This window comes from Necator americanus, chromosome I, assembly GCF_031761385.1.
Source record: "Necator americanus strain Aroian chromosome I, whole genome shotgun sequence".
NCBI lineage: Eukaryota > Metazoa > Nematoda > Chromadorea > Rhabditida > Ancylostomatidae > Necator > Necator americanus.
Window position 1 is genome coordinate 36,616,109 of NC_087371.1, and position 26,478 is coordinate 36,642,586.

The 26,478-nt window shown below is 39.1% G+C and overlaps 2 protein-coding genes across 5 annotated transcripts; one reads left to right on the top strand and one right to left on the bottom strand.

Moving 5' to 3' along the window:
- Positions 1-683: 683 nt before the first annotated feature.
- On the bottom strand, positions 684-24,629 carry RB195_007989 (uncharacterized protein; the record flags this gene model as incomplete). Of its 4 annotated transcripts, none has more annotated exons than XM_064181929.1 (78): positions 684-740; positions 883-951; positions 1,100-1,213; positions 1,998-2,093; positions 2,189-2,380; positions 2,443-2,604; positions 2,677-2,826; positions 3,024-3,146; positions 3,209-3,302; positions 3,370-3,506; positions 3,561-3,680; positions 3,740-3,915; positions 4,025-4,094; positions 4,195-4,274; positions 6,630-6,720; positions 6,782-6,928; positions 7,055-7,232; positions 7,313-7,395; positions 7,602-7,706; positions 7,803-7,922; positions 8,060-8,179; positions 8,248-8,394; positions 8,466-8,573; positions 8,841-8,927; positions 9,371-9,442; positions 9,549-9,650; positions 9,897-10,001; positions 10,127-10,293; positions 10,401-10,540; positions 10,783-11,003; positions 11,086-11,238; positions 11,314-11,406; positions 11,464-11,589; positions 11,923-12,051; positions 12,110-12,182; positions 12,239-12,360; positions 12,468-12,615; positions 13,230-13,312; positions 13,378-13,539; positions 13,636-13,731; positions 13,879-13,971; positions 14,207-14,436; positions 14,493-14,658; positions 14,757-14,845; positions 15,406-15,550; positions 15,672-15,797; positions 15,856-15,964; positions 16,085-16,168; positions 16,229-16,328; positions 16,806-16,959; positions 17,088-17,201; positions 17,255-17,372; positions 17,435-17,532; positions 17,594-17,795; positions 17,931-18,067; positions 18,123-18,218; positions 18,537-18,656; positions 18,885-18,992; positions 19,107-19,208; positions 19,267-19,468; positions 20,123-20,241; positions 20,303-20,401; positions 20,471-20,653; positions 20,805-20,873; positions 20,935-21,133; positions 21,189-21,277; positions 21,353-21,421; positions 21,547-21,667; positions 21,739-21,869; positions 21,984-22,155; positions 22,209-22,280; positions 22,341-22,432; positions 22,491-22,573; positions 22,678-22,873; positions 23,173-23,271; positions 23,360-23,500; positions 23,657-23,862; positions 24,530-24,629. In XM_064181929.1, 78 exons carry the CDS (start codon positions 24,627-24,629, stop codon positions 684-686), a joined length of 9,651 nt encoding a protein of 3,216 aa, XP_064038680.1. The 4 variants fall into 4 exon arrangements, with proteins under 4 accessions (XP_064038680.1, XP_064038681.1, XP_013294376.2 ...); XM_064181928.1 differs by having other exon boundaries at positions 10,401-10,558; XM_064181927.1 differs by lacking the exons at positions 684-740; positions 883-951; positions 1,100-1,213; ... (9 more) ...; positions 4,025-4,094; positions 4,195-4,274 and adding an exon at positions 6,378-6,469 and having other exon boundaries at positions 10,401-10,558.
- Positions 5,536-6,198, top strand: RB195_007990 (uncharacterized protein; the record flags this gene model as incomplete). The annotated part of the gene is made up of 5 exons (XM_064181930.1): positions 5,536-5,559; positions 5,680-5,737; positions 5,794-5,822; positions 5,879-5,964; positions 6,063-6,198. The coding sequence occupies 5 exons, from the start codon at positions 5,536-5,538 to the stop codon at positions 6,196-6,198; spliced, it is 333 nt and encodes a 110-aa protein (XP_064038682.1).
- Positions 24,630-26,478: the final 1,849 nt, after the last annotated feature.

Sequence of the window (26,478 nt, forward strand, 5' to 3'; positions counted from 1 at the left end):
AACGCGAGAAACGGCAAGTCACTTTTCACGCACTGATGCACGTGTAAAAAGAACATCTTACTAAATGCGGAATTCTACCGCCTCCTGGATATTTCGATGAGATCTTTCGGGGACTGATTCACTTTAATTATTTCATATTGATCAAAATAGCGCAAAAAGGACAACAATCAAGGTCAAATTTATCAAGGTTACATCCCTGTACAAAATGACGGCAGATATAGAACCTCGTAAGTACATCGAAGATAAAAGAAAAGAAAATCAAGGGTGATTCTAAACATCCATGCGGAACAAATATGCTTATTATAGTCGGTTAAAATATCCTGTAAATTGATGTTGACTGATGGATGGTGCGAGCGGAATTGTTGTTTTGACGAGACAGAGGGGGGAAAATCGAAGTCGCTTCAGGATCTTCGCATAACAGGAGTAATCAAACCGACTCAGGTAGAAAGGCTCATAAAATGCAAACAGAGTCAAACCGAAAAAAAATATCAACAGCAACAATGCACATTTTGAAATCTTAACGCGGAAGCATTCGACAAGAGTTGCATAAACACCCAATATGATCTGCACAAGAAAAAAAAACCGGTCCTCCCATTTTAAATTCAAAAACACATACATACGTTAGGAAATCAACAGGCAAGCATTACAATACTAAGAAAAAAAAGCTTGGATACTTATCACACTCAAGGAGGAAGCTCAGTTGCAGCTTTATACGCAGCAAGCACTTTTTGTTGAATAGCCTGAAAAGTAGGAATTAAGAAAGAGTGTTGTAATATTCGATTAACAATAAACATCTAAAAACCAAAGTAACGAACCCGTAGAAAAAAACAAAGATATAGTGAAAACTGAGGAAAAAAGACGGAAATCTTCCACTTCACTCACATCGGCATTTTCGAAAGTTATTATCTTTCCTTCTGTTGAGCCAATTCCAAGGAATCCACGTTTCTTCTCCTAAAAATTGCGATTAGAACTAAGGAAAAGAACAAATTGTATTTCCTATGTATCCTGTTATTCAAAGAGAATCGCAGATCCGACACGCCCTGATGACTCATCAAAATACATGGATATTTCATCACTTTCAATTCAAATTCAATCGCACCTTTAAGACAAGTTTGATGCCATTCTCGACAAAGATAGGTTCCTTAATTTTATCGTATTCGGTCTGCCAGTCCACTGCCCACGTTCCCATTATATCCGTTCGTTTCGTAAGTACCTATAAAAAAATATGAGGTCGCCTAAAATTAAGGATCTTAACGAGCCAACATTCAATTTAGATGACACAATCAGCCAGAATATTTACAGCCAAAAACTTACGATTATTTTTAGGATCAAATAAGTGATACTGCAGTGTTCACAGTGTTCGTTCTTTTAATCGGAACAAATACTCAAACACAATATCATAATTGAGGAATCCGAGTAATATATAATTGCATATTTTTTCTCCACTAATGGATCTGCACAGAACAAGAAACGCAATCAAGAGTCGGCAGGAATAAGGATTAGCACAAATATTTCTCGCTATTTCTAATTCTTAAATTTTCCATTTCTATTTTTAGTACTTTCTTACTATTTCTTGAATTCTATTAACAAACAATAGGAGTTTTTACACCAAGGAATTTTGACAGCCGCTAATTTTCATTTTTTGTTTGTGTTATTTTTTGCTTATTTTGTTGCGTTGCAAAAAAGCGCATTTCAATTTTTTTTTCAAGTGAGTTATTGGTTCTTTTGAGGATCTTTCATAACCACACATCGAATCCAACATCTACATCACTGAGTTGAAAGAAAACCACTTCGTGACAACGGAATGAGGGTGCGGCCTGTCACAAAGAAGTTATTTGCCTACTTGGATACGAATAACTATTTATTACTGGCAAACCAGCGGATATGAAATGTGTTGTGCAGCTTCAACTGTCATCTACTCAACCTCAGTAATCAAATAGACTTGCGCTCAATGAGTACAGCGTTTGTGGTTTACTCAGGTGTCAATAGAGGCTTACCAGCTGCTCATTTGTGACAAGTAACACAATTCTGTCGGTGATAGGGGCGTACGTAATAAATTCGTCGGTTTCGGCTAGTTCACCACGTTCAGTGTCCTAAAAAGAAGGTAAGTAGTAAGAAAAGAAGGAAAGTTATATTGTTATTGCTGTTGCTTAAAAAAGAACCCCATGAAATTTAAAACCTCACTCACATTGAAAATCTTAAACCCTAACGCCTCATGTTGACTATAAGGTCGAATGATATGATCAGGTCGTATGACTCTTGGTGGTCTTAGTGCTCCAGCTTCTTTGCCTGCTCCTGCTACAGTACGAACTGAATGCATAGTACTGCTTGCAAAATCGACCACACCAGACACCGGACGTGTAACTACACCAATCAAACCCTGAATCGATCACAACTGTACTCTGCTTAACATGGAATGAATCCAAAATAAAAGCAACGAACCTTTCCAACACCTTTCACAAATCCCAATCCACCTTCATGCTTAGCTCCTTCGATGGGTTTCGTAACTACTCCTGTAATTCCTTCCACAACACCCATACCAAGACCTTTAACACCTCTCGCCATTCCCTCTCCAAACGATTGCGGTCGACGATTTAAGTCTTCCTGGGAATATGAAAATCATGCATAAACGGACGACAAAAAAAAAACGCAAAAACACGACAAATTGTTAGAAACCTGTCTTTTCCGCTGATACTCCGCATCAAAAGTCAACGCAGCAACACCTTTGCCGACTGTGCCTGTAATTCGTCCAACGGCACCTGCTGCTCCACCTACGGCATGACCGAACATTGATTGTACACCCAACGCGACACCGCTGGCAAATTCCTTTAAACAAATACAGTATAATGTGAATGTTTTCAGTAACGATTGCTTAAATTAATATATATTTGAAATTTTACAGCTTAGAGCTATCAATTGAGTCAAAAAAATTGAAACAAGACTTGATACATCTTCATAATTGATGTGTAAACATTGCGTTTGAAAAAAAAATAGCTCCAGAATAAAAAAAACATCAAGCTAACCTCTGGTCCTTGAATAAGTCCTTGGAATGGTTGATAGAAAAGGTCCTCCACACCAGCTGACAAATCGCGAACAAGTCCAAATGGATTTCCGATGATATCCAAACCCAACACAAGCACGTACATCTTAAAGGAGCACCTCGATCATCCAAACAATAGGTTCAATGTGACCCGATACTGTAGGATACCTGCCGCAGGGCTTGCATTGTATAGTGCGAAATTATCTCACTGTTCAACTGATCTGATCGATAGAAAACACATTTTCGTTCGAAGTACGCAAGTCTAGAACAATTACAGGATCGTTTCTCTAAGTTGTCTGGAAAAAAAACCTGTGAGGGGGAGGTCATACTTGAAAACTACGTCCTGAAGTTCTGTGACAGACACTCCGACACTTTGGAACAGAACTTTGAAGAACTCCGATTGGATAGGCATCGCAGGCGAAGATCCTCCTCCAGTAGTACCGCCTTGTGAGAATGACAAGTGGATCTACAATAACAAATCTTTGAGGGATAATCTAAAAACATCAAAAAAAAGACACACCATGAGAGGTGAAATGTGCAGATCATTGTAGAATGATCTCGGTTGATTTGAACGGTATTGTTTTGCGGTGTCCTCCAGACGTACACTAGTTGTGTTCATATCCGTCTCAAACATTTCTTTCTGTAATATGCGTAGTGCAATTAAAACACTGGAAACATTTCCATAAAGAAAAGACATACTCCATATGCTTGTTTGTTGACTTCAGATGCTATCAGTGCCAGTAAAGCATTAATAAGTCCTTGGTCAACTTGTACAGCAAATTCTTGGACAAGAACGCGAGCATATTCAATCTCAGGGACTGTCGAAAACTCTGACTGCCTTTGCAATAGCGAAATTTCAATGAAAGGTTTCGGAGCTGAAATAATCTACAATGAAGATAAAAAAAGCTATTTTAGATAAACTGAAATAGGAGAAACTCGTAGAAATGAAAAAAATATGAGAATAAAAAGAATACAAATTCGCACCGTTATCAGCTACGACACTCTTAGGTGGCGGTACAACCGCTAGTACTCGTGGGAACACGCATGTCTCCAGCTAAAAGTATTAAAAATAAAGGATCAACAAAAAGAGAAATTTATTTTGCCTGGAGCATACATCCTCGTCAAAACCAAACTAGAAAAAGCGTGCTACGAACCTGGTTGTCAACTTGTAGGTGATTCACCTTCAGGTGCATACGTGTACGTTCGGTGCTTTTACCGTAGTTGGCCCATATTCCTAAAGTAGCATAATAAAGTGGAAAGGAAACTAGAAAAAAGGAAATAATGACTAAGAAAAACGAGATAAACAAAAGATGCAACAAAACCTATTTGTATTTCGATGTGTATGTTTGCTTCTTGTTCTTTGTAAGTTAAAAATTAGCTAGTGAAGCGGCAATAAAACAAATAGAAATAAGGATGTGTCTCGAGCGATCTCTTTGGATTTGATTTTTGATTTCTTTTAATTTTCCTTAGGTTTCCCAAGTACGCGCAGTTTTGTGATAGACTACCTTTAATTACGAGGAAATCGAAAAAAAAGCGTGATGAAAGTCTTTCATTGTTTCTCCTTATGTGCTTGTCTTCATAACGTGCAGTGGAAGGCAGCTGTAATCAGCCACCGTAACCGAATAAAAATAACTTTTCGAAGGCAATCTGTTCCGGACGAATCGTCCCAACTGCAAAGTTGCCTAAAAATCCCCCCCCCCCCCCACCTGGTAATTTGCTGCTTCCTGAGGTGTAAAAACCTGTTGGCTGTCCAAAACCACAAGAAACAGCAGAATATCACTATCTAATTTCAATTTCTGAATCATGAATAGCCTCTGGAAAACAATTGCCGCTTTCTATAATCAAACCAATGTGGAGTAATCATCATCAATCAGCAACAGAAAGTGCCCTGAATCGAGAAAAAGTGTGAGCATAAGTTCGATAGGGAAGAGCCGGACCATACTAAAGTGAGGGGGGTTCAGCTCAGGTGATGAGGATCCGTTCCAAAAGTGAAAGGGGTCGGAGCACCTGCTCCGACTATAGCATCGACGGTGCGAGGGTCGAGTCATCTTTACCATGATTTCTTTCTACATCAAAATTTCCAGATATTTTCTCCAGAAATAGCTATCTGCAATCCTGGAAAATCTCTCCTAACCAAGTGGTTTTGCTCACGCAAAAATTGGATCGAAGGAAGTGTTTAGAAAACAAAAAAATCCTAACGGGAGAGAAATATACTTGTGCTCTCATTCCACATCACACTACAACCGAACCTGGTAGGATATACACGGAATGAAGTGAAAAATGAAAAAAAAAAACACAAATATTAAGGAAACATCAACTCCTGACTTAGTAACGTTGCACATTCATTTAGTATTGGTCGCTGCATTGAGCAGGTATGCAACAAAGACTCTGAGTGAGATTGATTTTTAAAAATTCGTCGTTTCTGCGATAAAGATAGTGTTTTCCAGATTTTGCTAACACAAAAAAATCCACATATTTAAGCAGCTGTGCACAGAATGGAGAAAAATAACAATAAAAAGGTATGTATATGGCCACATTTCACAGTTGTAGATTAAGCGTTTCTCAAACGTGCAACAAAAAGGGCAAGGTCGCTTTTGAGTTTCCCAAAATTAACTTATTTGTCTCCATTCTGTTTGCAGGGCAAGTCAAAGGATCGAAAGGGCGCAAAAAAGGGCGATATGTCTGGTGAAAAATATGGTGAGTCATATATTTGACGATGATAGTGTTTTTAAATCGAATCACGTAATTTCCAGGTGTTAAAAGAATAATTACTGAAGAGAGGGTATGACCAGATACTTCTATGCTTTTTCCTCATAATAGAATTTGTCCTTTTTTCAGGAACTTAATAGTCAGGAGTTAGAAAAATTTGAGGACGTGCCGAATGCTCGTCCAGCTGCTGCTCATTTACGCAACCGTAAACTCAAGTACGTTTAGATGTTCTTCATTGGATGTTATGAAAACACTTCCAATAGTCAGATTCAGAGCAAAGCAGGGGTATTAGAAGTTAATCATTACATAATAGGTGGAAAAATTCCGCGACCGGCAGCGAGGAAGAAACTACACGGGCTACGGCCCTATCTTCGCCACATATCATCGTCTTTCTTCTTGTGATTGGACTATTAACGTTGTACTACTTGAATAGAAAACTTAGACGTTAAAGGATAAAGTGTTTGATGCTTACCAATTCTTTGAGATACAAAACTCTTTTGATTTCTAATTGTTTGGTATCGATCTTCTTTATTAAACAACAACTAACGTTTCGGCGTTATTGCCTTCGTCAGTTTTTTAGTGGCAGTTCTTTACATCGCGACCGCACACCTCACCAACACGAACTGTTTCATCCAAAAACTTCTTTAGCAGAACGTTTCGTAGCAAATTTATGAGGAATTTTAACGATACCGAATATGCACATCCCGTGAACCATAGAAACTGCAAGAAATGCATAAGCAACCCGGACTAACACTGATGTTTACTCTGAAAATTCTGCAAAAAATCCACCACCACATTTATTGTACTCTCCCTTACTAAAGAAAAATGCTTCCTCCTCTACGTGTTACACGCTTATTTTAATTCGCTTTTTAAAAAATACCTTTCTCGAATATCCGTCGTATTTTCACCTCCTTGCCCTTCTTCTTTTTCATAATCATCGTTTCCAAACACACCTCGAACTGATCAATAGGCTGGAAATAAAATTAGAATGTCAGAACGTCGCCACTCTGCAACTAAAATGGAATAGATTACCTGGAAGCCATTTTTTGGTTCTAAAAGGTGCTCTTGGTACTTCTCCTCCAATCCCTGCATAATTTTCACAGCAAATGGCTTGAATCGCCCCTTCTTCACTTCTTCTTCCCAAAGAATGTCCGACGACGAAATCCCAATATACAACAACTAAAAAGATGAAGTATTGTTTCAGCTATACAGAATGCTTCAACTGAACTCAGGTGAACTCGACAAGATTTCAAAATCCGCGTGAAAACCGAAATGTGACCAAATGAGACCGTGAACGACCAGTACCTCTTTGCCAACGCTGTTGTCCACAATTGAAAGTCCTACACCTTGCAGAGCAACTTCCGCTTGTAGATCCACATTGTCCGTTTCCCACGAACCATATGCAGATCTCGCAATATCCAAATCACGCGTAAACAGTATGAACCGTTGACTACCAATAAGGAAGTTGGCAAGGTAAGCAAACCTAGAACATTTTAAGTACTCTTCTGTGAAGACTTAATTTAAAAACTTGAATTTAAAAAATAAAATTTGGATGTAGCTCACTTTCTAACTTTGCTGTCTAGTTGAATATCCAATAAGCGGTTCTGATCTAGTTTGTCTTCGCCGTTGTGATCCCCAACTGAGAACTGAAACGTAAACTCAACTCTTCCAGGAACAAGTGAAACTAGTGAACTCACTAAAATCAAAACTGAAATAACTAAAAAAAAGAAGGGAGATTAGGGAAAGAAGAAATTAAGATGTAGAAGCAGTACCATAGTGAAGTTTAGTAAAACCAGTCTGGGATTTGGCAGTTAACGTTGAACAGGAGACCCTCAATCAGGCAAAATCTAACCTCAAAAATTCTGTTCTCAGTGACGTTATCCCAAGTGAAGAAGGCCATTTCGTTGGTTCCAACCGTCTTCATCGTATGACCCTTCTGTCCGAAATTCACCGGCATCTTAAACATAAGAAGTTATAGTTAAGTATTTTATTTACTTACCAAGAACACTAAAATCTAAAATAATACAGAAGATCCGAACAGATTATAACGTACATTGAGGTGGTTCATAATGCAGACAGGAGCCATACCAGGCTGGAATGGAGTCAAGTGGATGGCTACAGAAGATTCGGAGGTAGAGACGCAAACTTCAACACCGATATTGTCGTTGTCAATCTGAATGTCAACAATTGTTAGCATAAAAAGGGAAAAAATAACTCTATTTAAAAAAAAATCGTCCGAAAAAGACCAAGCTACAACACAACAACAAGACCAACGAAAAAAATGGACTCATAGTGAGCAATAGAACTAACATGACAAAGAGTTTCGAAATTCTCCGTTATGGGGAAGAGAAGAGACTCTTCCTGTTGTCCAACATATCTAGCACAAAGGAACTTGCGTTTCGATCGTTGTTGTGGCCAAATTCCAACACACTACAAATTTCAATCATGAATACTAGAAAAATAAGTATCAATTATAATAGATTTCGATGAGGAGACACCTTTTCAGCCGGCACATCCACCCATGTCGATTGTCCTTCTTCTCTGACTTGCATATTCCATTTGCCCAGATTCGACACCAAATAAAATGGACAGAATGTGACTATTTTCGTTAGACCGGACTGGCAGAGTTTGATATCCACAGTGAGCTGCAAAAAGGAATCTTTGAGCAGTGAAAAAGACATGGAGGTCTCTAAAAAATTACAACACTAATAGACACCTCGTAATCTCTGTCTTTTCCTTTACAAGTGACTCGAGCTGGATTTCCAACAGTGTCCAGAGGGAACTCTTGTGACCATGATCCAGCTTCATCTACCAGCACTCGAGACTAAACATAGACATTTTTGTACTACCTTCATAGCACTCTCTGTACACTTTCAGAGAATACTTCACCAGAAGTCCTGAAGCAGATTAGAACTACTGAACACGTCTGGTGGAAATTACTCACATTTCTGTCTTTACGCTTATGGCCGAAGAGGATAAGAACAACATAATTTGAAAGAAATAACACTAAGAAAATAAATAAGGCAAGTGTTCTGAGGGACGTTATTCTCAGATCACTGATAATAACCATGGAAACATCAAATATTCATACCTTTTTCTTCTTCGTGAAGTCCGTAGATGGGAACGGTAAGATTAAGGGATTCTCGTCAGGAAGATGTTTCACAGCATACTCTAACTCCTGAAATGCTAGAGCTAGAAACAGCAGCAAGGATAAGCATTGAGTGTGTGGAAGCCCGAATAAGAGCAACACCAACAGCGGATTCTATATAGGAGTGCTATAGAAAGTGTCAGAGATGCAAGAGTGTGACGCAAGCAGCAGTGATGTTAAAGACAATATAAGAAGCAAACTATTGCATGCATTCTGTGACTACTCTCACGCCACCAACTCAACTCCACTTCGGGGTCGGGGTCAACATGATGTGGGCGCTAGAAGCAAACAGGAATTAATGGATAAAAAAATTTACGAAACTAACACGCCCGCAGAAGGCCCCGACTCCTGTGCAACGCGAAGCAATATATCGACCAGGTATTGGACAAGGGTAGTACGTGATCAAGAATGGAAATGTCGAAGTGTTAGAAACTATTGAAATCATCACAGTGACCACACTACTCTTTGTTCACCTGTTGCGAAGGCTGGGCCTTTCTGCAGGGCATACATTGAGTCGTATTTCGCAGCAAGTTCCCTCCGCTTTCCTAGAAGCTCAGGACAAAAAAGTAGTGAAAATGAGTGCTCCAAAGTTGGGGAACTTTAGGTGTTAAAAAAAACATTAGAGGAAAAATTGACATGCAAAGCGCCCACCATGTGTTTCAAAGTCATCGAAGTGTTGTTAACTAGCCAAAATGGTGCGTACAGATACGCTTTCAGGTCTCCGTGTTCCGTGCTCCAATGAATACCGAGAAGCTGAAAATATGTGGTTTACAACAGATTCAATAATTCTCAGAGAAGAAAAAAGAAGTATAAAAATGAGAAAATCAATGCTTATACGAATGAAATGAAGAAGTATTTGCAGCAGAGATCATCAGAGGAAAACTGCTTATAAGCACAAAGTAAAAGTAAAGTTGAAAAGTTGACAACCGAATAAAGGTAAAAGTGGGAGCGCACGGATTCCATGACAAGGCATTTTAAAAACAGATTACGCGGACTCACCAACTCTGATGATCCAGTTTCCGTGTTCAAAGCAACCACTTCAAGATCATGCTTTTCTTCCGGGATTGTCATATCCAAGGAATACATCTCGCCCAAATATGGAGCCTAGAAAATCATGAGCATCAGAAGTAGCATTCTACGAAATCTACGAAAAGCGGGTGAAATAGACAGCGTCAGCGGATTGTACACACGGTCGTAGATGCGGCGATGAAAGCTGGATAACGACTCACCCAAAGTCGCATGCGAAGTCCTGGTACCAAATTCAGCTGTACATTCTCGCCTGGAGCAAGATCCATTGCAACAGGAATTTCGAAAGTGATGGGGAAAGGAAGAATGTTGTGGAATTGCAGGGGAGGATAGAGATGCAACGAATACACTTCGGTGCTCTGATCTACGCCTAAAACCACAAGTCTGCGAAGACTATCCAAAGATAGCAAAAAATTATTGTATACAAAGCAAGAAAGGGAAAAATGTATACAGAGCAATAAAGGTAGAAAAAAACACCTTCTCGAACTTTCTCTTCAAGAACAACCGTTTCAAAGAAGAAGCCCTGGGTGGTGTCTTCACTTAAATCGCAACGAATCACTTGTCGTTTTTGGTGGGTGAACTGATGCCAAGTCACCGATTCGAAGCTAACTTCGCATCTAGAAGTGAGCGACGCACTAAAGCATCACATGAGAAAAAATTGCTGTAAATCATAATAGAATGGGAAATCATAAAGCGAAGATTCGCATAATCGTAAGTACTCAAAGTTACCCTTCGCATCGTTTGGTCTACTAACGTAAAAAAAGGAAACTTTTGCAAAGATGACGCGAAGAATCTTCGCGTCTTTCTGATGACTATGTGGAGTCTGACAACGAAAAAGTGTAATTTTGCTATAACGTACTTATCATTTGCAGGCCTGAAGTAAATCTCTCCTGTTGGTGAAAAAAGCAGCGGAACCACTAATTTCAATGTTTCTCCGGGTCCGACGATTCCGAACACATCCAGATTTGTACTATTCTTGGAGTATAGTTCCATAGGTACATCCAAATGGTTCGTCACCTCTACATGTGATGTAAGGGTCACAAGTCGACGTCCATTCTCTATGCTTGTCTCAGCAATGATCTATAAACTTTGTTTACATGCAAAGATTTTATACCACATAAACTTTGGAACATGTGCATTGTGGTTGGCGAAATATTGTTACCTTCCACTGCTTTCCACCATCGCTCTTTTTAGGCAGTGGAATCGCAACTTTCCCAGCACGGCCAATCTTCAGCTGTCTGACGGTATCCAAGAGATTGATGCGCAAATCAGCGCTCAGCTCTACTTGGTTTGTGCTAAGACGTTCCTTATCTTGCTGAAAATGTAATTGCAGCAAAATTTTAATCTTAATCTTCAACTTTAGTCCTTTAAAACTACAGGAAAGACATACCGACTCCTCCGCAACTGCAGCAGTCTCCTTGTTCATTCGCAAATCAACAAATCGGCCATGTGGTGCTTCTATTTCACCCCCACTTTCGCTAACCTTTAAAAACCTTTGCAGAAAACGGCAGAAAACGGTAAGAAGCAGGATTCGAAATACCTGCAGGGTTTCCGAGTCAGCCAATTTGATGATGATCCCGGTCTCGTTGAGAACGAGGAATGGTGAGCTTCCAGGAAGTTGACGACTGCTTGGTGGACTTATTTGTTTCGCTGCGTGAGCAAATGTCTGAACATAGTAGATGCTACACAAAAACGCAGCTTACGTAAACCGTTGTGTCTACTGCATGTGGTAGTTTACATATTGACTACAATAACATATTTAAACCATCTGCAATATTCACTAATGTGAAGAAAGTGAAAGAAACATCTCCAGCTCTCAGGGTTCTCAGAATACAATGACAACCATTCAGAATCATAAAATCGAAATAGTGTCAATGCAATCAGCTCTTTTAAACATGAGTTCATGTTTCCAAAAAGTCCTTCGGCAAAAACATCAATGAAGGACGTGTTTTTATAAGAAAAACTGTATAATCCACAGAGATATGGAGATTAATCTCACCTCGGACACCTTGTTGAGTAAACTGAGCAACGACTTAGTCACTGTAATGTTCAATATGTCGTCAGCATCAATTTTTACGTCCATTCCAGGTCTAGTGTCCGATGGATCCAGTTTATTACGACCTTTTACCTGAATGGCTCATTTTCTGAAAACATCACTAGGATAGCAATAGATAAAGGAAACTAACGGTCATTTTTAGATTCCATGGAGCCCAGTTATCAGTGCTCACCTCCACAGGTTCTATGACAGGCTCCCACACACTAAAAATTAACACTCCGATAAGACTAAGAACTTTTTGAATTGCTTCACTGATTACCTCAGAGCTTCGTTGTAGTACGACATCTGAAGTGAAAGATCCGCAGAAGCCTGCAAAGCGGAGGACCACCCAGATGCCTCCGCATTCAAAAGTATCTGCATAAAGACCAACGGAACAGGTACCTGTAACACGATATTTTATGTTTGCAAGGTTGAAGCGAATTTCTATTTTAAAAAAAATGTCCCACTTGTTTAAGATTTTAATTAATTTGCTAATCGTAGAAACTTACAGAACTATCTCCGGACTCAAGAGTAAAATTAATTCGCTCCATCTCGACATGAGCATGCTCTATTGGAGCACGAGTAGAGGCATCTTTAGCCTCATTTTCGTCTTCCTCGCACGCTTCTTCCGCTGTAGGTGCCAAGAAGAAAAAGAACCTGAAATCCTACCAGTTTATTCAATGCTTCAAATGAAACTAGTGCAAAAAAGGTGAAGAAATTGATGAGAAAAATACGAGCTTTTCTCTGTACGTTCTTTTCTCGCAACCTTTAGTTTTTCAAAAAAGACACACACATCCAAGGAGCACTGTTCGAAAACGGATCTTATTAACAATATGGCTGTGAACAGTCAAATGTAAGCAATCTTTGCTACAAGCGATCCTTCCCCTAAAAATTCGCTCAAATGTTGTCTAAAATTGGCTTCAAGACGATCATGCTGATGTAAAGCGCACGCTCCCTCTCATAAAGTTTCTGTGACGTGTCCCGATTACACTTCAGAAAACATCTCTACAGAGCTCTGTAAGGCGGTAGCATCTTAGACGTGGCAGACTCCAATATTCGATATTCGAGTTGAGGAAATGTTGAAAGTTGAGAATGCTGTTGTTATATTATATCGAATTGATCTATTCGTATTTGAATTATTTTGCTGATGAAAGTGGACAAAAGCTAATGTCGATCACAAGCACTGAATAAGAAGGTGCTTAGAAGCGCAGAATAACGCTTTTATAAATGTTTCTTGGACGTATAACTAAAAATCCTTTGCATAAACTAACTTTTTCTGATCGATACGTTTCGGCTTCCAGTAGTTAGGGAATGATCGAAGTTTTGGAGACGATACAGTCGTGGATTTTTCATCCTAAACAAACATCGCATCAGCGAGGGCGAGAGTGAGGACTCATATATAATATAATTCAGACTAACCACTGCACTACTCTTCGCAAATTCAGTGTTCACAGCCGAGAGAAGACGAATAATCGATGGTGCCATACGTACTTCCATCGGAGACATTTTTAGAATCACATCCGTAGCTTTTGTTGGTGTATCAATACGCACTTCTATTCCGATGTTCATAGGTTTTAGAACCTATAAGTACGTTCATAGCAAAAAAAAAATCGAATAGGAAAGGGTTCCATGAGACGAATAATATGAAAATGATTGAGAAACACAAAATTTCTCCACCTCATATGTTACTTCATTTCTTCTCGATGGTGCATAATAAGAGCTGTACATTGATAGCTTTTCTATACCTCCACTCATAACTTGCTCAGTTTCCGACTGAAAATTCATTACCGTAATAAATTTAACAAAACGTTAGCGGATACTTGGACGGGTATATGCGAATAGATAAGAATTATTCAGTTATCAATCACACAACATGTAAATTACAGCTAACACCCGAAAATGTCGAGTTAGGAAACTTACTGGATTAGCAACCATCTTCATGTTGAAGGACAGGATCAGGGCCTGTGTAGTGTCGGGCTTCATTGAGTTTTCAACTAGTATTACTTCTACTCCCTGAAATGATGACATCGCCAATTACAAACCAATTTCTTTTTAGTTTCTAACCGTTTGTGGCGAAAAATAGAACATCATATGCAAAAATAAGACAAAAGAACGCTACGTTTCCGTAGTTGAGAAATTGTGTGTAAGACTGTTTTAACTGTAGCCTTTGATAAACAAAACAAACACACGGCAGAGAAGAAGCACATGAAAAATACAGGCCCAACAAAATCTGAATAGAAATCTTCACCTGCATGTTGCAGTCTAAGACAATACTTGGTGGAGGAGTATCCGCGGAATCTTTCTCAGCGGATCCAGTGGATTGGGCAGCCGTTGCTTTTGTTTGTGTTCCCACAGCTTTTATTGCCTCCATTTCATTTTCCAGATCTTCCGGCGATTTGTCAACGGTGAAGAACCTCGTTAGACATCCCAAGAATTCAGGACACAGACAGATGAAGAACGCAGACATCTTCAGCTTTACTGAAATAAAGAGGGTAATGACTTTTTTGTAAACACATGTTTTTTTTCTCTCGTACCATTTTTGTTTTGTTTGGCATCCTGGCTGAAAGCAAGTGCTAAGAAACGATCGCCTTGATTAGTGCTTTTCTTGTCGAGCAGCTGGTGAATTTTGGTCTTTTCACGACGTTCATCAGCCATGGTAAAAGTGTTCAGTGATATTGCTACATTCATAGAATTGTCCTCCTTAAAGTTATAAATATTTAATTTTCCAATTTGAAAATACGAAAAATGATGAAGTAAAACAGATTTAGCATGATAGAATTATGTAGAACCAAGCGGACCTTTATAGTTCCACTGAGTTTCAGACCATGTAATCTCATAGCAGCGAAGGCGTCGGTAGCTGCTCGTGTAGATCCTTGATCAGCACCACCTAAATGTAACACTACTATTTTAAAATAAAACTACTTCCGTAAAACGAAATAAAAACTCCAAAATCAGCAAGATTCTAAACAGATCTTTGGTAGGTGGTGCCGCGGAACGATAGTGTCCTGTTTTGATTTTTTCGTACTATGTGATTTAAAAAATAAGGAAAAATGAGACAACACCAAAATTGATGTATTCAAAGACGTGTTAATTGCATACGCAACCTACTTTTCTTTTTTTTTTTTTTTTTGAAGAATGATATAAGAAGCAGCTACTTCAAATTCTGATTAAAGCGACGCTAACAATAAAAGATTCACATAGTTTCAAGCTAGAGTGAGTACTAAACTTGGTCAATATCTAGCCAATGAACTTTCAATCTTCTTTCAAATTTCCATTATTTCCCGAAGCAGATACTAACTTTTGGAAAAACTAGAAACTGTAAAAAACTAGAAAACTTGATGACTCTTCTAGTATTTTAAGGAAAAACAAGACCTTTAAACTATAACTGGTAACTTATAAGACTTTGGGTGGAAAGAGGTTGAAGAAATTATTTTAAAAAGCACCCACCCGTGTAAAGCACTGCCACAATGTTATCCAAAGTAAACTGGAAGACAATTTTCGGCTTTGGGGTTTCCACTGGTGTTGGTGGAGGAGTGACTGCTTTTGGTGCACTTGACGACTTTCCAGCCACTTTTTTCTTCTCTAATTGAAGCTGAAAATGGCAAAATGAATGCTTTAAGAATCAATACATCTGATTATGAAGAAGTTCATCAAAAGTCGAACATTAATAGTACTTAAAAAGGTCAAAATTCTTGAAATATGAAAGCGGCAACCTTATCTTCCTCTCCTTTATCTCCAGTTGTTTCACCCTCTGACGAGTCCACAGTGTCTGAACAAACAGGCAAAGGTGGAGGAACTGCAGTTAGTTCAGTGCCTTCAGCCAGGTTTCCGCTTAATGTCTGAAGCAGAAAAAAAAATCGAAAAATATATTAGCTGGGTGTAACAGTTTTAAGAGACCTGCATTAGGGTGTTGTAATCATGTTCAGACATATTCACAACTAATGAAGGAATTTGTGCATCAACTGTGAGTTCTGGGAGATCTTTCACGGCAGCAAAAACGAGATTTCTGTAACGAGTTCGATTAACTTCAGCAAAATGCAACTAAATATGACAAAAACGTAGATTTCATAATGTAATTGATGATCGTGTCTAAGCTTATTTCCAATCGCTTTCCTCGGTAACACACCTGTGAACGGCGATATTGAAGGAAAGTGGTTCCAGAATGTCACATGAAGTCTCTACCGCTGATGCATCGTCACTCATGCGACCTCTAAAATGTTGACTTTGACCAAACTTAAACTAAATACAACTGAAAATATGAGTTACGAACATTCCAAATGTCATATTCATAAGTTTGACCTCCATTCGATCCATAATTAGCTTTTGATTTTGCCTATCACCCGTGATGTGGTTGGCGACCACTAGTTTACCTGAAAAAAGTGGGAAACCTTAAAAATTGCTAGGATTGGTTAATCTAGCTCGGTTAGCTACATGAAAGTTTCCGCAAGTTCAGACGCGGTAGATGTTGTATAAATCTGTGGAAGAATCTGAATGAAACCTTAAAGATTTTTCTTTTGGGGACAAGATCTTTGGGGAGAGGGATGAAGAAAGAGCAGCAAAACTGTCTAGAGAAAAAAAAAAACATGAAATAAAACAAAAGCGATGCCTAGTATCCCCTTCCACTAACAGCGCTCAGTGCTCATGTAAAAAAAAAGAACAAGGGTGGAGCAGCGTAATCAATCGTAGCAATGTCTTCACTATAAAATTTTCGGTATTTGTAGCTACCAAATGAGAACAGTTATTCTAATAAGAAAACAATTAGCAGCTCAGGTATTCCCGCTGTAAAAGTGCTGTCAACTACCAACTAAAAATGAACTAAACTAATACACAACTATAGGAAACCAAACCTAGAATAAGCACAACAACATTGTGGCTCGTGGAAAGTTGCGGCAGTACGATTACAGGCGCTTCGAGTTGCACATCAAGCTGGATTCGCGGTGGAGATTCTGCCAACATTTGTTTTACATTCTGAGCGGCCTCAGCAGCCTTCTCAGAAGCAGCCTAAAACCCGATATTAATTGTGAACAATTCACCAATGACAGCAACATTTAACGTGTGGAAGGATTCGAGCCGATATGTTTAATTTCGAAATATTTGCGAGGTGAAACATGGTATTCTATCCAGCTCACCGCTTGTGCTGCAGCAGCAGCTCGAGCTGCTTCTGCTTGGAACGGTGCCATCCAGGCCATAAGACGACAAAGCCATAGATTTAGGAATACAAACCGCATTTGCGCCAACCTCACCTGCAGTGTCATTAGAAACATTTGGTGAAAACTAAACTAACTGCCTAATTCACCTTCACACTCATGTCAATATCTGTCGGCTGCATCGCTCGCTTTTGCTCATCCGTACGTTGATACTGAACCATCTCGAAACGTAGCATCTCTTTGTCTCCCGCGACCGACAACAACTTCCTAAATTTGTCAAAAATCGGAAAGTAATTCGGTGTTAGTCTCAAACATAATCGTAGCTCTACTTATAAAGAGATCCTTCCGTCATATCCTCCATCCTCACAGTTTTGAGAGTTGCAGTAACATTCATGACCTTCACTGTCATCTTGACATCTGCGCGGATCTATAAAAAAAAACAAAGAAATAAGCATATCCTATTTTCTGAAAAATGATGACAAACATACATTTTCTATAGCAACCCAAGTATCCAAGGAATTTTCTGTTCCAATGGCGACAGCTAAACTGCCAATTGTCGCTTCCAATCGCATTTTTATAACACGAGCTGCATCCTCTTCTTCAACGGATTGAGATCTTTTGGTTCGGCGTTTCTTTCCTGCAGCCGCCTGAGTTTGAGCTTCGCGCGACACCGCTGCGAGAGATTCGACACTAAAATTTGTTTTATGATACCAATGTTGATGTAGAAAAATTTCTGGACATGAGCGGAAGTGTTCTATAGTTCCAGGTGAAATGTTCCCGAAGATCAGGTTTGATTTTATCCAAGAGAACCTCGAAAATGCCCACCTTTCACTAACTTGGCGACTTAATTTTCGAGCGCCTTGTTCAATAGCCTGTTGTACTGGTTTTTCCGAATCTTTCTGTAGGTCATTGATTTCTTTCTGCATCTTTTCACCAAACTGCTTTAGCTCCATGAGTCCTTCCTTCAAAAAACACACTCAGAACTGCTATACTACTTAGTTTTAATCAAACATTTACCTGATGGAGGGAAACACTCAGCTTTCTGAACTTGAACTCTATGAATTGCTCTGTAGAATGATATTCTGTAGCGAAGAATGGTGATTCTGGATTAGCCTGGAATTAATCATGCTACAAACAAAAAAAAAATGACCTTCACTTCGTCAAAATGTTTATGTCGTTTACAAATGTACTAAAACGCCTCTGCTAAAATTGCCATAATAATGAAGCAAAAGGCATGAAACTTTTTGCATACCGAACTAGTGCAGAGTACACGATAAATTAAAAAATCTCTTGAAACAACCTTTCCAGAACTTTCATGAAGGTTATGCACTTCAATAAAGAAAATATGTGAATGTTAGGTTCTGTTAGGGGCAAAATTGTCGCTAACAAGAATTAATTTGAATTAATTAGAAAAGCAACAATTCAGCTTACCTGCACAAACTTAAGCGTCATGAGCGATCCTTCTTCTTCATCGTTGTCAATGAAGTACAAACATTTTCTCTTAGGATCAATGGATTTGAACATTGGCATCGAGACACGGACGGCGCCTAACTGAAAAGAACTCACATTAGATTGCCAGCAACAACTCATTCATAGTAGCAAAAGGAAAAAAAAACACAAAAGCACAAAAAAAAACGACACTATGATAGTTTTCAGTTCTTCAGCACGGCTTTTCTATCCAAAAGTAAACTGCATAGAACAGGTGTGCAGAAAATTCACTCAACAAATCGCTGGCAGCCCATTATTTGGTTGAAAAGACAGATAGGAACAGGACAGTACCTCAGCTGTTACAACCATATCAAACGTTCGCATTTGAAGTTTGCAACCCATTCGAAGAATTGAAACTTCGCATAGCACTTCATCTCTCCGTAACACAATGACACCAATCTGAAAATATACATGAGACCCAGTATTCAACGTCTAAGACTGATCTGCTCCTGCTTGCTGTTAACTGGCAGTAGAAAAAAGTGACGTAAAAAGAAAAGGAAAAAAAATACTAACTTGATTAAGATGGAGGTCAAGTTCGACTTGCACTTGTTGTTCGCTAGTTTTCGATTTCTCAGCTTCAGCAGCTTCTTGATTAGGCTGCTCATCGGATTCAATCTTGAAAATAAATAATAATATAAGAAGTAACTAAAAACATTAATTGTATTATCCTAACCTCTTGAACCTCCATAATAGTTTTCATTTTAGCTCGGTCCTTGACTTTTACTTCTGTTGATTCCAGGATTTTTTCTTCGATAGCAGCAGCCTCTAAATCTGGCTCTGGCTTCGGTATAGAGAGGAGCAACCTAGTGAGCTCCAATAGACGTACATCCGAGATGCCGATAACGATGTCAGGCAATGCTCCGATCACACGCATCCTGAAAGAAATAACAGGCACTTTTAACTCAAATTACCTTCTTACTTTTTTTCTTAAATGTGAAGCAATATTCACAACCTATAATGCATATTGATATAGTTCATTACGAACAGTGGAACATTACTGCAGCATTACTGGCGCCATCAGTCCTTCCTTCAGAAGAAAAACGCGTGTGAGTATTATTTTCATGTCTAGCACAGATACTATTTCTTCTCACTTCATGTCGCCAATTAAATAAAGGAATATGTGGGCAAAACCCACTGTTTTTGCTTCAAAAAAGAATTCTCGTTCTTCACATACAAAAGTCTGTAAGGAAAGGCTGCCGTGTTATGCACTGCACTGTTCGCTAATAAGAACAAGTGCTATCTCAATACTTACAGTTAGAAAGGTACATCCTACTCCGCAAATCAAGCTCATTTGTACTTGTAGCGAAACTTCAAGAAATGCCCCAGAAACAAAGATTCCCAGCTGATTATGGATAGCGCAAATCAAACTATAAACGATGGATATGTATCGAAACAAATCAAATCTATGGCGACATTTATTATTTTCTTCATCTAGCAGAAAAACCTATATGGAATACAACGTTTTAAAAGATTCATCGGTAGATTTCGACAGTGTGTTAAAGGGCGTCCAAGAAAACAATAGTACCCACCTGGGCAACCTCAAATCGTCTATAGAACATTTATGGATTTGTATATCCAAACCAGTAGGCTTCAAGATATGTAGTGGACTTTCCTTATCTCCTAGTGATGCTCGACCTTTTGCCACATTCTTAACCAGGCATAAAATACAGAAAACATAGGAGACAAGAGAAAATTAGTTAAACACAAACCTCAGCCATAGAAACAACAACATTGCTGAGTTTGACACGGAATTTATCATAAGCTTTATCCATGAGTTGATGTAATTTATCTTGATGGGCTAATGCGTTCTGAAAAGAAATGGTTTTTGTACAAGAAAACGAATAAAAGATAAAATAATGCAGAATACAACAACCTACAGGGTCACTTTCTATTGTTGTGATGCTGAGAAGACCAAGATCGGCAAGGATTGTTGGTTTGTTCGCGTTGTATATGCCACCTTCGGAAATGTAAATTGTGGCAGGTTGTATTTGTATGTCCAGTACAAGACGAGATCTGTTTTCAACAGCATGAGCTAAGCCAGTAGCCGATCTTGCTTTGACCTAAAGTATTTTTCATGAAAAAAAAAACGAAAAATGTGCATTAAGGAGGGCGACGATGTTTTATTACAATGACTACTCAGCACTACCGAAGATCCGTAAAACAATGCTAATCAAGAAGAGCAATTCATGAGACAGTTTTTAAATCTGGTACCTCTTCGTATCGTGACATCGCAGCTGCAGTCAACTGATTCAATTTGACTGATTCCGGTGGTTTGAAAACCTGCAAAAAAAAGCACCAAATAATTTACAACTAACTCTGACAAGGTGGAAAAATGACATACGTCTGCTGCATTATTCACTGCAGGAGCATGATACTTGAGATTAATAGGAGCAATCGCGAGCTGCACGAATTGGTCATATTCCCCATTCAAAGGATTTGTGTCCACACACAAATTGAGCCACGGCTTCGAAGGATCGCGTACGCGAAGCATTTCCGCTCCACAACCATCCATACGTAGTTCTTGGATTATGGATTTCAAACTGCAGAAAAAAAGTTTCATTTGGATAATGCGTGATAAGCGTTGAGTATACCCACTTCATAGCATTAGCGCTGGGTCGCTGTTCAACGTAAGCCCGTAGGTCCAGCAAAAATAGTGATACGGCTCCATCTACTATTACAGCAACCTAAAATGAAATACAATAATAGTACGGTTGTACATTTCTGAAAACGAAATCCAAAAATACGGATAACAAAAGAACCTGTCCCAGACGGAAATCGAACTTGTTTTCTACGAATTCCTTCGGATAGTTTGTGGGCGGGATGTTCTCCTAGATAAAAAATGAAAATAAACAATAATAATTGAAAAGATATAGTCCACATGAAATTATCAGAAAAGCAAAATGAGAAAAGCTTGGAAACTCCATGAACTTCCAAAAAAGAAGATAATAAGCACTTGATAGTCGATCGCTTCGAACAGTTTTGCTTTTTCCTCCGGTGTCATTGCCTCATTAAATTGATCAGCGAAATCTTTTTTCTTTCCTGTCGGAGTTGTTGACTCTTCACCACCACCGAACCTGATAAAATTTTACGTTTGGAACCACCCGAAGATCATAAAATGGATAGTCGCATTTCAGGTAATGCTTACCAGCTCTTTCCCCAAGCAAGCCAACCTTGAGGCTGATCCTCCACCCTTTTCAATCCTTTTCGATCAATATCCATTTCGGCTTGTTGTCGAGCAACATTAACGTTAAACACATCCAGTTGTTCCTCAGCTTTCTGAAACGAATAAATAAAGTCATGATTTAATAATTCTATTTTAATAAAAGTTTGGGTATGCTAGATGGATCTAATTAAACGGTCATTTATTGTACAATTCCAAACGTACACTACCTTAACTATTTCTTCCACTGCAGCTCCAGGACTTTTTTCTGTCAAAACCTTCACCCAAGCATCTCGATAATCCCTGACGAGCTTACGATGTTCCCGCATTCTTGGCCACGACCAATTATTACGCCTTCGGCGCACTTTCTCTTCTAGTATTGCCTTGTATGCAAAATGCCACCTGTGCACGATATGCTTATTTATAAATAGCATTTAACAGCTACAAAAGCTCACCATTCTTTATAATGACCTTTAAACTCGTTCAAGTTCGGTCGATACTTCAAATATTGTGTTGCGAGATTGAATCTGAACAAAATAAAAGACAATGTTGACAACTGTGAAATGTTAACAATGGTGAGAATAAACCTCTCTTGCGCCTCGAGGAATAACAAAATATCCTGGTATTGGAATTTACCAATAGCTAATGCGAGAGTTTTCATATCAACGGAGAGATCTATCTAAAACCGAGAATATATGCGATAAAGGATGAAATCAAATAAAAGTGCTTTCACAAACCTTTGGAGTTTGCCAATTTGTTCCATCAGTTTCAGGCTTTTGGTTGAGTTTCAGTTTGGCTTCCATAGTGATTGGTTCAAGAACTGAAAAGGGGAAAATTCAATTGATTATTCACAAGATATACAAAAATATGTCGCAAAACTAGAGCGAGCAGGAGTAACAGCTAATAACAGCAAGCAAAACTCACTATACTTGTAGCCTGCCGGAGGGCTTTTCCCGGTGTGAATAGTGGCTTTGAGTTTCCTTCGAATCTCCATTTTATCATGTAAATCCGAAAATAATTCAGAGTCAGAATTCCAGTACAACGATAAATTATCCAGCAGCACAAGTTTGTGGAAAATTTTCACTACGTCTCGATGGATTGTAGGATTTTCGTTGGTAGTCTGGAAAGTAAAACATATGAGATGCACCATATAACAGCGATTGAACCACTAAAAATAAACAGACAAAGAACGATCTTGCACAATCTACGACCTTACTAATTACTAGTTCTTCTAGCATATCTTGCAGTTATAACAAAAATCCCAGTTATCCGTTTTTCACCCAGTTTATCACTTATTTACTAAACAGAAACTTCAGGTTCTATGATCATCTGGATATAGCCAGGTACGTCTGCTTTAAATGCTGAATAACATTTTTTAATACCATCGTATTACATAAAGACTAAAGCTCATTACCATACCTGGAAGTCCAACTTCTCAAGGGTGACACCAGCCACAAAAGGGCGGTGTCTATTTGTGTATTTATCCTCAAAGCGAATGTGAATACTGCTCACGGACACCTGAACACGTAAGTATTCCAGAGAACGCGATCAAGAAAGGTAAAGAATAAGTTAAAAAAGTGAAAGAAATAGGATACACCGAACAAACCTGGAGATTTTTGATCACTTGTGTGACCATTTTCTCAACAAAAGAGTCCTGAGCCGGGTCTGGCGGCTTTCGACGATTTTTACGTGCTTCCTCAAGTCGAGCAAGCGTTTTCTGCTTGATTTCAGCCGCATTTTTCTTGGCCTAAAGTAAGCAAAACAATACAGACCGAACGTAAACAGAGTATAGCTAAAAGATTCATATTGGGTAATTCTTGCACACCTTAGTTCGTAAAAAATAAAAGCTTAAATTTAAGCAAAAAAAAAAAGAAAATAAAGCAATCCAGCAAAAGAACCGCACCTTCTCTTCATTGTAGACAACACCCTTGTTAGGTACAACGATGAGGTAGAGCCCGTCAATAGTTGCTATCACTGGTTCATTGTACAAATTCTTCCATGGTATTTTGAGCACTAGTGACGATAAGTACCCAAATTTTAATTTGACCGGAAGATCAAGATCATCTAATGCCGTTTCCTTGACTTCGAGATTTTCCAATTTCACATCACCTAGAAAAACAAAGCGGTTGACAAACCGACAACAACTTACAACATGAAAAACAACAACGCTCAAATGATTTCAATCCAATTATAACAATTCTTGTTGTATTTGACAAATTATATCGATCGTATGCATCAAATCATCCTCGAAGGAACAAAGTTTGTCGCGAAAGAAAGTGGATACTGTCTAAATTCAAATAGAAATTTCTTGCTCCTTTTTGTGTAATCACTATAAATTTTAATTCACCCCGATCTGTCCGTGTCTGTACTAAGCAACAATGTCTATATGTCTCAAAAGAATGAATCATTGTGCAGAAATGTTCGCTTATTCATTGTTTTGTTAAACATCGCATCGTCATGTGCAGTTTGTGACAAAATCTCGGACAAACCAGCTAGTTTAAAGGAACGCTATCCCCTGTGAAAAGGTTATCCAGGCAAAAATGTTTTATTTCTTCAGGATTCTGGGATTAGAGGGCTGTAGCTGATGAACATTCAGCGATGGTGATGGGCTCCTCCCATTCCAGCTATGTCAGGAAAAATTTTGTTCTTGTAAGATTTTTCCTGGTCTTCAAACGTTATGGGGATGAGTGGCGAAGTTAAGCTTCATGTAAAAATCACCAACAAAACTATACTCGGTATCAATCCGCACAAAGAAAAATTAAAAACTGTCACTAACCTCCCCAGATGCCGATGTTGAGCTGTGAAGCATCTAAATTGTCAACAAAGTCGCCAAGAAAACGATTGAGAAGGTCTGCCACAAGGGACTCGAACACCATTGTGGTCAAGTCCCTTCAGTACGAGTCTGCAACAACTCACAGCTGTGACTAAGCCCATCGTATCGATTTTACTGCGACGTTAAAAACATCATCGATGAATCCTAACAGAGAGAAAGAACAGAAAGAAACCAAAAGACAACGGAAACAAGAAAAGTCCACTAACACACTATAATATAAGGGGAATGTTAGGATCAATGACATTACTGAAATCCTCCAGAAGCAACACAAAGAGTAGGAACATGTGACCAGAAAAAAAAAATCTAGGTAATTGTTTTCACGTTGAAATCAATCCAAAGGTAGGATTATGGATAGAAGCAAAGCATACATAACAAACAAGTTATTGTGTAAATATAGGCCAGTATGCAACTGAATAAACAATTGGAAGCTGATATTTTCCAAATTTACAACAAATCCGTGAATGCAGAACACCGCAAAAGCTCAGCAGTGTCATTTTCAGAATCAAAAATGAAAATGCAATGTCCTTCTCGTTTAAGAGAAAGAGCTCAACGTGCTAAATTCTCGATCTTTCGGAAACCAGTGTTTCTTCTGGAATTGGAGTATATTCAACAGGATGCAAATAATATTGAAATTTCCGTAGGGGAAAAGAGATTTTAAAATATTGATATCTAAAAACAGACAATTAACGTCGATTCCCTACTAACAATGAGATAAATTTAAAAGAAAATGCACACATATAAATTGTAGAAGTGACTTACGATACATACATAAATATAGTAGGGTCAAAACAACAAGAAGCACGGTGCAGTTGTGTAAGCGAAGCGCTGTGTGTGCGCTAGAAGCGACGCGGTGGAGCGTAACGGTTGGAATCGAGTGGGACCCCTACTGCCTCCACTCAGCGCTGCAGCTCGATGATCGCAATGATCACACCCGGATTCCAACTGCCATCTCCACCGCGTCACTTCGAGCCGCTTACGTAACTACGCCGTGCTTCAAGTCATTTTGACCCGACCATACGTGCGAATACGAAAATAAATACGAAAGAGCCTCGGGTGATTGTTTTCATCCTAGAAATTCTTCTTTACAAAGCTAACAAACGTTTGAATTTTAAACAAATGACAGTTGAACAGCAGCCATGACTGCACTTCGTTGTTTCATTAGTTGAATTTCAAAATTTGTCAGCTGTCGTAAACAAACACCTATACTGAGAAAAAAAAAACAAGAAAACCCCGGAAAAATGTGGTTGGGGAGAACGGGGGAGGCACTCAGTGGCGCCCCTACAGTTGGATCAAAACGACATCAATAACGAGTGTATAGTAGGGTCAAAACGACATGAAACACGTACGCAATTGCGTACGCGGCTTCTTTCGAGGCGCTTCGGTGGAACGTAGTGGCTAGGAGCGTGGTGAAATTCTTGCTGGCATCACCCATCGCTGCAGTTGGCGACGGGCCCACCTCGGTTCCAACTGCTGCCTCCACAACGCCGTTTCGAGCGCGTACGCAAATGCACATCAACTGCACTCGTGTTTCATGTCGTATCGACACGACTATAGTTGCGGTGCATTTGCGTGCGCGCTCGAAATGCCGCAGTACAGGCCGCAGATGGGGACCGAGTGGGACCGTCGCAAACTGCAGCGATGGATGGTAGCAGTAAGGATTTCACCACGCTTCACCGAAGCGCCTCAAGAGAAGTCGCGTACGCAATTACGTACGATCTCCATGTCGTCCAGACGCCACTACATTTCCCGACGGTTTACATGTAATAGATCCTCTAAAACTAATGTTTAGGCCTTAGAGGCTTGATTGATTTGATTATTTACTTCGAGAAATAAGAGCGCCACTGAGTGCCCTTCCCCCTTCCTCCTTTCCCCAACTACCTTTTACCGGAAAA